At 38.4% G+C, this 11,879-nt stretch overlaps 1 protein-coding gene across 2 annotated transcripts in view; it reads left to right on the forward strand.

The window, feature by feature from the left end:
* Window positions 1–11,627, forward strand: part of PTAR1 (protein prenyltransferase alpha subunit repeat containing 1) — a 211,915-nt gene extending 200,288 nt beyond the window's left edge. For both annotated transcript variants that reach the window (XM_053702517.1, XM_053702516.1), the window contains exon 8: window positions 9,761–11,627. In XM_053702517.1, coding sequence (XP_053558492.1) covers window positions 9,761–9,816 — 56 coding nt within the window. In that variant the 3' untranslated portion in view covers window positions 9,817–11,627. The remainder of the gene's footprint in view (window positions 1–9,760) is intronic.
* The last annotated feature ends 252 nt before the right edge of the window (window positions 11,628–11,879 follow it).

Below are 11,879 nucleotides of genomic sequence, written 5' to 3' on the forward strand. Positions count from 1 at the left end.
CAGTTTTTACAAACTTTGCCTCCTGTGGAGGTGGTGAAGTAAGTTTGTGCTAAGATTTCTACGTTAATATGCGCTTCTCAGCATTGTTGAAGCCCGATTCCTCTCAGAGTACAGCGAATGTCAGAGGGACGTGAAGGGAGTATCACCTATTGAATACGATGATTTCTCTAACGGGGTCTTTTTCATGGGTTCTCTGTTATCGGTCGTAGAGATTCATCTCCTACCTCCCTTTTCAGATCGACGATATACTCTCAATTTACCATTCCCTCTACTAATAACTGTTTTAGTACTGGTTTGGCTATCTGCTATATGTGGATGGGTGTCTTTTGGTAAGTATGTTTTCATTACTTAAGACACTCTCAGCTATGGTTTGGCACTTTATGCAAATTATATAAAGTTCTAAATATATGTATTGTACTTATATTTGCCATGAGTCAGGTTCATGTATTTCCTTCTGCAGACTGTCAGCTTCATATTTGGGAATATAAACACTTTAAGAAATGTATTTCTTACCTGGGGTTTAGTCTTTTTTCAATTTGACTATTTTTTGCAATTGCGGGTGCGTCAAATGTTAGACTTTATTGCGTCATTTTTGGCGCGGAAAAATACGTTTTTGACACAACTTCGTCATTTCCGGCGTCATACGTGACACTGAGACCTTTCACATGGCGGCGTCATTAGTGACGCAAGTGTGTCATTTCCGGTCATTTTTTTCTTCATTATTTCAATACCCCATTGTTGTTTGCCTCCTGCTTTCTTTTCTATCAAGAGGCCTATGCTTTTGCATTTTTTTCCCATTCCTAAAACTGTCATTTAAGGAAATAGATAATTTTGCTTTATATGTTGTTTTTTCTCTTACATTGAGCAAGATGTCCCAATTTGATCCTGCCTCTGAAGTTTCTGCTGGAACATTGCTGCCTGACATCAGTTCTACCAAAGCTAAGTGCATTTGTTGTAAAATTGTAGAAATTATTCCACCGAATGTCATTTGTAATAGTTGTCATGATAAACTTTTACATGCAGATAGTGTTTCTATCAGTAATAGTACATTGCCAGTTGCAGTTCCTTCAACTTCTAATGTGCATGATATACCTGTACATTTTAAAGAATTTGTTTCTGATTCTATTATGAAGGCTTTGTCTGCATTTCCACCTTCTAATAAACGTAAAAGGTCTTTTAAAACTTCTCATTAAGCTGATGAAATTTCAAATGACCAACAACATAATAATTCATCCTCTTGTGATGAGGATCTATCTGAAACAGAAGATCCTTCCTCAGATATTGACACTGACAAATCTACTTATTTATTTAAAATAGAGTATATGCGTTCTTTATTAAAAGAAGTGTTAATTACTTTGGATATTGAGGTAACCAGTCCTATTGACGTTCAGTCTAATAAACGTTTAAATGCTGTTTTTAAACCTCCTGTGGTTTCCCCAGGTGTTTTTCCCATTCCTGAGGCTATTTCTGATATGATTTCTAAGGAAAGGAATAAGCCAGGTACTTCCTTTATTCCTTCTTCAAAGTTTAAGAGATTGTATCCTTTACCAGCAAAATCTATAGAGTTTTGGGAAAAGATCCCCAAAGTTGATGGGGCTATTTCTACTCTTGCTAAACGTACCACTATTCCTATGGAAGATAGTACTTCCTTTAAGGATCCTTTAGATAGGAAACTTGAATCTTATCTAAGGAAGGCCTATTTATATTCAGGTCATCTTCTCAGACCTGCTATTTCTTTGGGTGATGTTGCGGCTGCATCAACTTTCTGGTTGGAAAATTTAGCGCAACATGAATTGGATTTTGACATATCTAGCATTGTTCGCTTACTGCAACATGCTAATCATTTTATTTGTGATGCCATTTTTGATATCAAAATTGATGTTAGATCCATGTCTTTAGCTGTATTAGCTAGAAGAGCTTTGTGGCTTAAATCTTGGAATGCTGATATGACATCTAAATCTAGATTACTATCTCTTTCTTTCCAAGGTAATAATTTATTTGGTTCTCAGTTGGATTCTATTATTTCAACTATCACTGGAGGAAAAGGAGTTTTTTTGCCTCAGGATAAAAAACCTAAGGGTAAATCTAAGGCTTCTAACCGTTTTCGTTCTTTTCATCAGAATAAGGAACAAAAACTCAATCCTCCTCCCAAGGAATCTGCTTCCAGTTGGAAGCCTTCCTCAAATTGGAATAAATCCAAGCCATTCTGGAAACCAAAGTCCGCCCCTAAGTCCGCATGAAGGTGCGGCCCTCATTCCAGCTCAGCTGGTAGGGGGCAGATTAAGGTTTTTCAAGGATTTTTGGATAAAATCTGTCCAAAATCATTGGATCCAGAGCATTGTCTCTCAAGGGTATCGAATAGGATTCAAAGTAAGACCTCCTGTGAGAAGATTTTTTCTCTCATGCATCCCTGTAAATCCAGTAAAAGCTCAGGCTTTTCTGAAGTGTGTTTCAGACCTGGAGTCTTCAGGGGTAATCATGCCAGTTCCTCCTCAGAAACAAGGTTTGGGGTTTTATTCAAACCTATTCATTGTACCAAAGAAAGAAAATTTGTTCAGACCAGTTCTGGATCTAAAAATTTTGAATCGTTATGTAAGAGTACCAACTTTCAAGATGGTGACTATAAGGACTATTCTGCCTTTTGTTCAGCAAGGACATTATATGTCCACAATAGACTTGCAGGATGCATACCTTCATATTCCAATTCATCCAGAACACTTTCAGTTTCTGAGATTCTCTTTTCTAGACAAGCACTACCAATTTGTTGCTCTTCCATTTGGCCTAGCAACAGCTCCAGGAATCTTTTCAAAGGTTCTGGGTGCCCTACTATCTGTAATCAGAGAACAGGGTATTGCGGTGTTTCCTTATTTGGACGATATCTTGGTACTAGCTCAGTCTTTACATACTGCAGAATCTCACACAAACCAATTAGTGTTGTTTCTTCGGAAACATGGTTGGAGGATCAATTTACCAAAAAGTTTCTTGATTCCTCAGGCAAGGGTCACCTTTTTTAGGCTTCCAGATAGATTCAGTGTCCATGACTCAGACAAGAGACGTTTAAAATTGGTCGCAGCATGTCGGCTCCTTCAGTCTCAGTCATTCCCTTCAGTGGCCAAGTGCATGGAAGTTTTAGGTCTCATGACTGCAGCATCGGATGCAATCCCCTTTGCTCGTTTTCACATGAGACCTCTACAGCTTTGTATGCTGAATCAATGGTGCAGGGATTATACAAAGATATCACAATTAATATCCTTGAATCCCAATGTACGACACTCTCTGACATGGTGGATAGATCACCATCGTTTGGTTCAAGGGGCTTCTTTTGTTCACCCAACCTGGACTGTGATCACAAGAGATGCGAGTCTTTCAGGTTGGGGAGCTGTTTGGGGATCTCTGACAGCACAAGGGGTTTGGAAATCTCAAGAGGCGAGATTACCAATAAATATTTTAGAACTCCATGCAATTCTCAGGGCTCTTCAGTTCTGGCCTCTGCTAAAGAGAGAACCGTTCATTTGTGTTCAGACAGACAATATCACAACTGTGGCTTATGTCAATCATGAGGGTGGGACTCACAGTCCCCAAGCTATGAAAGAAGTATCTCGGATACTTGCCTGGGCGGAATCCAGCTCCTGTCTAATCTCTGCGGTGCATATCCCAGGCGTAGACAATTGGGACTTTACATCCAGGGGAGTGGTCTCTCCATCCAGATGTGTTTTCTCAGATTGTTCAGATGTGGGGGCTTCCAGAGATAGTTCTCATGGCCTCTCATCTAAACAAGAAACTTCCCAGATACCTGTCCAGGTCCAGGGATGTTCAGGCGGAAGCAATGGATGCGCTGACACTTCCTTGGTGTTATCAACCTGCTTACATCTTCCCGCCTCTAGTTCTCCTTCCAAGACTGATCTCCAAAATCATCATGGAACAGTCTTTTGTGTTACTGGTGGCTCCAGCATGGCCACACAGGTTTTGGTATGCGGATCTGGTTCGGATGTCCAGTTGCCCGCCTTGGCCACTTCCGTTACAGCCGGACCTACTATCTCAAGGTCCGTTTTTCCATCAGGATCTCAAATCATTAAATTTGAAGGTATGGAAATTGAACGCTTAGTTCTAAGTCATAGAGGTTTCTCTGACTCAGTGATTAATACTATGTTACAAGCTCATAAATCTGTCTCTAGAAAGATTTATTAAAGAGTTTGGAAGACTTACATTTCATGGTGTTCTTCTCATAAATTCTCCTGGCATTCTTTTAGAATTCCTAGAATTTTACAGTTCCTTCAGGATGGTTTGGATAAGGGTTTGTCTGCAAGTTCCTTGAAAGGACAAATCTCTGCTCTTTCTGTTTTATTTCACAGAAAGATTGCTATACTTCCTGATATTCACTGTTTTGTACAGGCTTTAGTTCGGATTAAGCCTGTCATTAAATCAATTTCTCCTCCTTGGAGTCTTAATTTGGTTCTGAAGGCTTTACGGGCTCCTCCATTTGAGCCTATGCATTCTTTGGACATTAAACTACTTTCCTGGAAAGTGTTGTTCCTTTTGGCTATTTCTTCTGCTAGAAGAGTTTCTGAGCTATCTGCTCTTTCTTGTGAGTCTCATTTTCTGATTTTTCATCAGGATAAGGCAGTTTTGCAGACTTCTTTTCAATTTTTACCTAAGGTTGTGAATTCTAACAACATTAGTAGAGAAATTGTTGTCCCTTCCTTGTGTCCTAATCCTAAGAATTCTTTGGGGAGATCCTTACATTCTTTGGATGTGGTAAGAGCTTTGAAATATTATGTGAAAGCTACTAAAAATTTCAGGAAGATTTCCAGTTTATTTGTTTTATTTTCTGGTCCTAGGAAAGGTCAGAAAGCTTCTGCTATTTCCTTGGCTTCTTGGTTGAAACTTTTGATTCATCAAGCTTATTTGGAGTCGGGTCAAACCCCGCCTCAGAGAATTACAGCTCATTCTACTAGATCAGTCTCCACTTCGTGGGCTTTTAAGAATGAAGCTTCAGTTGATTAGATTTGCAAAGCAGCAACTTGGTCCTCTTTGCATACATTTACTAAATTCTACCATTTTGATGTATTTGCTTCTTCGGAAGCAGTTTTTGGTAGAAAAGTTCTTCAGGCAGCTGTTTCAGTTTGATTCTTCTGCTTTTGATTTAAGTTTTTTTTCTTTCAAAAGTGAAAATAACTTATTTTTTGGATTGTGGATTATTTTTTCAGCGGAATATGGCTGTTTTTATTTTATTCCCTCCCTCTCTAGTGACTCTTGAGTGGAAGACTCCACATCTTGGGTATTGATATCCCATATGTCACTAGCTCATGGACTCTTGCCAATTACATGAAAGAAAACATAATTTATGTAAGAACTTACCTGATAAATTCATTTCTTTCATATTGGCAAGAGTCCATGAGGCCCACCCTTTTTATGGTGGTTATGATTTTTTGTATAAAGCACAATTATTTCCAAATTTCCTTTGTTGATGCTTTCTACTCCTTTCTTTATCACCCCACTGCTTGGCTATTCATTAAACTGAATTGTGGGTGTGGTGAGGGGTGTATTTATAGGCATTCTGAGGTTTGGGAAACTTTGCCTCTCCTGGTAGGATTGTATATCCCATATGTCACTAGCTCATGGACTCTTGCCAATATGAAAGAAATTAATTTATCAGGTAAGTTCTTACATAAATTATGTTTTTGTATATGACTACAAGGGAACATATTTTTTTCCTTTAGGTTTTCAGTTACATAGATCTTGGAGTCCTTGGCAGCATCTTTGTGTAAAAATAAAACAGGAATTGCTATGAATGTCTGTTTGGATGATATCTCCGATAGATATCCTTACATAGAATTAGCATTTAGTAGATTATTTTGATACCATACATGAGCTCCCCTTATATAATGAGTTCAGGATTCCAACTATCATATCAGGCCTATAGAACTGAGAAGTAAATTTTGTGAGATAATAGTCCAATCAGGGGCAAGCTCCGTTAAGGGCCTATCAAAATCTTGTGGGAATGATTAAAGAAAAGGAGGAGGAATTTTTGGTTGCAACTCTTGCACAAACCACTAGATGGCAGAAGACAACCAGAAATGCAGTATTAATAAACTTATCTGGTCAGAATATATATCCCATTTAATATAATTGAAAATGTAGAATTTGAGATCAAACACGCGTATATTATCAATTCTATGTTAAAATATGCTTATTGGAGTCTCATTCCTTTTCAATATAAATATAGCCGACATCTTTGTACATCTCTTGATAGTGTTATTTTGAGTGCATGAAACACACAATTTAAATATAATTTATGGGACAATTTACTGTTTTCCCCTCGGTCTGAAATGAAAGAAACAATGTTGTTATTCTGAGACTCTATAGCACATTTAAAATTCACCAATGCAGCCCTTCAATACAGCAGAAATCTATCCAATACAGTAAGTTTCAGATCAATACATATACACAGAATATGAATGATAACACAAAAACTTTTCTTTCACTCATGGTTATTGTTTGGCTAAAGCCATTATCAATCAACTGTGTTTACTCTTTTTAAATCATAATGACAACAGAAACTACCCAAATGACCCTGATCAAAAGTTTACATACTCTGGTGATTTTGGCCTGATAACATGCACACAAGTTGACACAAATGAGTTTGAATGACTATTAAAGGTAACCATCCTCACCTGTGATCTGTTTGCTTGTAATTAGTGTGTGTGTATAAAAGGTCAATGAGTTTCTGGACTCTTGATAGACCCTTGCATCTTTCATCCAGTGCTGCACTGTTTCTGGATTCTGAGTCATGGGGAAAGAAAAATAATTGTCAAAGGATCTGTGGGAAAAAGGTAGTTGAACTGTATAAAACAGGAAAGGGATATAAAAAGATATCCAATGAATTGAGAATGCAAATCAGCAGTGTTCAAACCCTAATCAAGAAGTGGAAAATGAGGCATTCTGTTTGATAATATACTGCATTCATCTTGCCATCAATTCTGACCAAATTTCCTGTGCCTTTGTAGCTCACACATCCCCAAAACATCAGCGATCCACCTCCGTATTTCACTGTAGGAATGGTGTACCTTTCACCATAGGCCTTGTTGACTCCTCTCCAAATGTAGCGTTTATGGTTGTGGTCTCATCACTCAAATTACTTTGTGCCAGAAGGTTTGAGGCTTGTCTCTGTGCTGCTTGGCGTATTGTAAGCGGGATACTTTGTGGTATTTACGTAGTAATGGCTTTCTTCTGGCGACTCGACCATGCAGCCCATCTTTCTTCAAGTGCCTCCTTATTGTGCATCTTGAAACAGCCACACCACATGTCCTTTATTTCACCTGAAGTTATTTGTGGGTTTGTCTTTGCATCCCGAACAATTTTCCTGGCAGTTGTGGCTGAAATTTTAGTTGGTCTACCTGACCGTGGTTTGGTTTCAACAGAACCCCTCATTTTCCACTTCTTTATTAGAGTTTGAACACTGCTGATTTGCATTCTCAATTCCTTGGATATCTTTTTATATCCCTTTCCTGTTTTATACAGTTCAACTACCTTTTCCCGCAAATCCTTTGACAATTATTTTGCTTTCCCCATGAAAGCACTGGATGAAAGATGCAATGGTCTGTCAGGAGTCCAGAAACTCATTGACCTTTTATACACACACACTAATTACAAGAAAACAGATCACAGGTGAGGATGGTTACCTTTAATAGCCATTCAAACCCCTTTGTGTCAACTTGTGTGCATGTTACCAGGCCAAAATCACCAGGGTATGTAAACTTTTGATCAGGGTCATTTGGGTAGTTTCTGTTGTCATTATGATTTAAAAAGAGTAAAAACAGTTGATTGATAATAAATGGCTTCAGCCAAACATTAACCATGAGTGAAAGAAAAGTTTTTGTGCTATCATTCATATTCTCTGAAAAATGGCCAAGAAATCATAAATTCTGCCAGGGTATGTAAACTTATGAGCGCAACTGTATATATATATATATATATATATATATATATATATATATATATATATATATACACATACATACATACATGTTGTTAATATAATCTTAAATGAAGATTGCCACAGCATTCCCATATGTCTGTAAGTAACTTGAATTCAGATTATTTATGTATCTGAGGTTCAGGGGCAATTAACAGGCCTGTGCTAATTACTATATCCTCAGCATTTCGTTTGCATATCAGACTTATGTAGAGAATTTTGTCTCCAACACCCCAGGATGCTCCCAGGCTCGGGTAATTATCAGGCCCAATGTTTATCCTTCATGTGGAGCTATGAGATTTAAAGACTAAATGTTTATTTTATATCTTCACTAATTGAACCAAATGTCTTCCCTTTGTCCTCACTTCTCTTAAAGGGACAGTCTAGTCAAAATTAAATTTTCATGATTCACATAGGACATGCCATTTTAAACCACTTTACAATTTACTTTTATCATCAAATTTGCTTCGTTCCCTTGGTGGTATTTTTGAAAAGCTAAACCTAGGTAGGCTCAAACTGATTTCTAAACTGTTGAAAACTGCCTCTTAGCTCAGAGCATTATGAAAGTTTTTCACAGTTAGACAGTTCTAGTTCATGTGTGTTATATAGATAACATTGTGCTCACTCCCGTGGAGTTATTTAGGAGTCTGTACTGTTTGGCTACACTGTATGTCTGTCAAAAAGCACTTAAATAACGGGGAAGTCTGCAGAGGCTTAGATACAAGGTAATCACAGAGGTAAAACATATATTAATGTAACTGTGTTCGTTATCCAAAACTGGGGAATGGGTAATAAAGGGATTATCTATCTTTTTAAATAATAAAAATTCTGTTGTAGACTGTCCCTTTAAACAGCAGCGAGGGGATAGGGGTTGTAGTGAGATCCATTTATATCAAATTAGATATTAGCTAAAATGAAATATTACATTCTGGGATACATCTGTAGTTTATTCAATGTTATTTCACAGGTACCCTGACAAGCACTATATGGCAGCTGTTTTGCAACAATGTTATACAGGAGCACTAGATGGCAGCACTGTTTCCTGTCATGTAGTGCTTTAGGCATGTGCACGCTACCTATCTAGGTATCTCTTTAACAAAGAATAACATGAACAAAGCAATTTTGGTAATAGAAGTACATTTGGAACATTTTTTTTTAAATTGTATTCTCTATCTGAATACTAAACGAAAAAATTGGGTTTTGTGTCCCTTCAATACAACTTGCGCAAGATCAAATATATGCAGTTTCCTGGAGTTTGTGGTCATATGTAATCATCTGTTTAAGATATGAGTTAATAGAGCAATCTCTGGTTCTTTTGATACAACAAAATGATACATGGTAGAAATGCTTTCTTTCCCCTCTCTTGTTAACACTTGGATGGTGACAAGAACCCACAAAATAGCATTGCATGACAATTATATTGCTAATAAACATGGAACCATGAACCATATTTTTTAAAATTATACAAGAATGTAATTGTTATTCATTGTCTGAAATTTTAAAGGGACATGAAACCCAAAACATTTATTTCATGGTTCAGACAGAGCATGGATTTTTAAACAACTGTACAATTTACTTTTATTATCTAATTTACTTTGTTCTCTTAGTATCCTTTGTTAAAATTCATAATTAATAACATAAATGTGTGCCCTGTGCTTTTAAGTGGCCTGTCTTACAAGTGGGAGACTTAAGAACTGGATTTAAATCCATAACGCTATCATCCAGAATGCTTTACTAACAACATGAAGCATTGTTCTAACTATTCGTTATCTCATCTCTCTACAGGTATGCATCTACCCCTCTGCATTTTATACCTTGGTTGCCATTCCATGACCCTTTAATGTATCTTCAAATCCCTGATATGCATCTACTCCTCTGCATTTTCTACCCTGGTTGCCATTCCACGTCCTTTTAATGTATTTTCAATTCCCTGGTATTCATCTAATCTGAATTTATGGCTTTTCTGTATATTTTTTATCAGCTCCTTTGTATAATTTATCTGTGCATCCCCCAGTCATTTGTTTCTCCCCCACCTAATTTACAAGTGTGTAACTCCAGTCTTTCTAACTAGTCTACTTGTAACACAGCTGCCTTGAATGAAATCATTCCAACTCTGATTTCACTGCTATATACAGCTGAGAACAGGCTATCTGAGCCATGGATATGTGTGCCCTGTGATTCTAAGTTCCCTGTCTTACAAGTAGCAGAGTTAAGAACTAGAGTTAGAAACTGGAGGGGGAAACTGCAGACCCCACTAACGGGTAATACTTACTAACTATACACCTGCACAATGCTCTCTATGTCCTTTCTGCTCTTTCTGTCTGCCATTTTCCTAAAACTCAATGCATGCCCCTATAACATCAATAATCCCTGCAATATCCGTATCTCTCCCTCCCTTCTCTCATTCCCCTATGATGTCCTCTCATGAACTACTCTGCCTCCTTAGAAATACTTCCCCATCTAACTCTCCTGTCTCTAATCATACACGCTCCTACTAGTCTCACTCCCCTTCTGTCACTCACACTCCTACTACTACTTGCTGCTGGTGACATCTCTCTAACCCTGGCCCTGCAGCAATCACCACACTTCTACACTCTTGCTCAGTCTCTCACAATACAAATTCCAGGTCATGCAATCCTTACAATCTCATCTCCATTAACCCACAGCGCTTATCCCCTCTCTTTTCTTGTGCCCTCTGGAATGCTCGCTCTGCCTGTAACAAACTTACAACTGTTCATGACCTGTTTGTTTCTAACGCTTTCAATCTTCTAGCAATTACTGAAACCTGGCTATCTTCCTCTGACACTGCTTCCATTGCTGCTCTCAAGCAAGGAGGTTTCCATTTTGGCCACACACCTAGGCCAGGTGAGAGACATGGTGGCGGTGTTGGTACCTTACTAACCCCTCCTGCTCTTATCAGCACCTGCATCCTCATTCATCTGTCTCCTTCTCCTCCTTTGAAGTCCACTCTCCCTCAAGGTGGCAGTTATCTATCGCACCCCTGGACCAACCTCCCAATTCCTTGACAAATTTGCTGCCTGGCTTTCCCACTTTTTTTCTCTACAAATACACCTGCTCAAATCCTATGGAATTTCAACATCCCAATTGATAACCCATCTGTCCCTGATGCCTCTAAACTACGTCTCTCACAATCCACCCTATTCCCTACTCACCGTGACAGACATCCTATTGATTTGGTATTCTCCTACCTCTGCTCCCTTTCTGATGTCACCTGTCGCCCATTTCCTATCTCAGACCACCATCTGCTCACCTATAATCTCAACGTACATGCTAAACCTATTTCTCCCCCTGCCCCTGCACCTGTAGAAATCTGCACACTGTGGATCCTCTCCAACTTTCCAACCTTATTCAAAAAGCCTCCCCGACACTTCCACGGTATCCTGCCCTGACCTTGCTACAAACCACTATAACAATATTCTCCTCTGCACTCGACACCCTTGCTCTTCCACAAATACGCAAAATTCCACGTTGTTAGCTCCAGCCCTGGCACTCTCAGCAAACACGCTATCTACAAAAATGCTCACGTGCTGCTGAACGTACCTGGAGGAAATCCTGCTCTGTACCTGATTTCCTACACTATAAGTTAAAGGGACACTGAACCCAATTTTTTTTCTTTTATGATTCAGATAGAGCATGCAATTATAAGCAACTTTCTAATTTACTCCTATTATCAAATTGTCTTCATTCTCTTGGTATCTTTATTTGATATTCAAAAATGTAAGTTTAGATGCCGGCCCATTTTTGGTGAACAACCTGGGTTGTTCTTGCTGATTGGTGAATAAATTTATCCACCAATGAACAAGTGCTTTCCATGGTACTGAACCAAACAAATAGCTTAGATGCCTTCTTTTTCAAATAAAGATAGCAAGAGAATGAAGAAAAA

The sequence above is a fragment of the Bombina bombina genome, chromosome 2 (genome assembly GCF_027579735.1).
Source record: "Bombina bombina isolate aBomBom1 chromosome 2, aBomBom1.pri, whole genome shotgun sequence".
Lineage (NCBI taxonomy): Eukaryota > Metazoa > Chordata > Amphibia > Anura > Bombinatoridae > Bombina > Bombina bombina.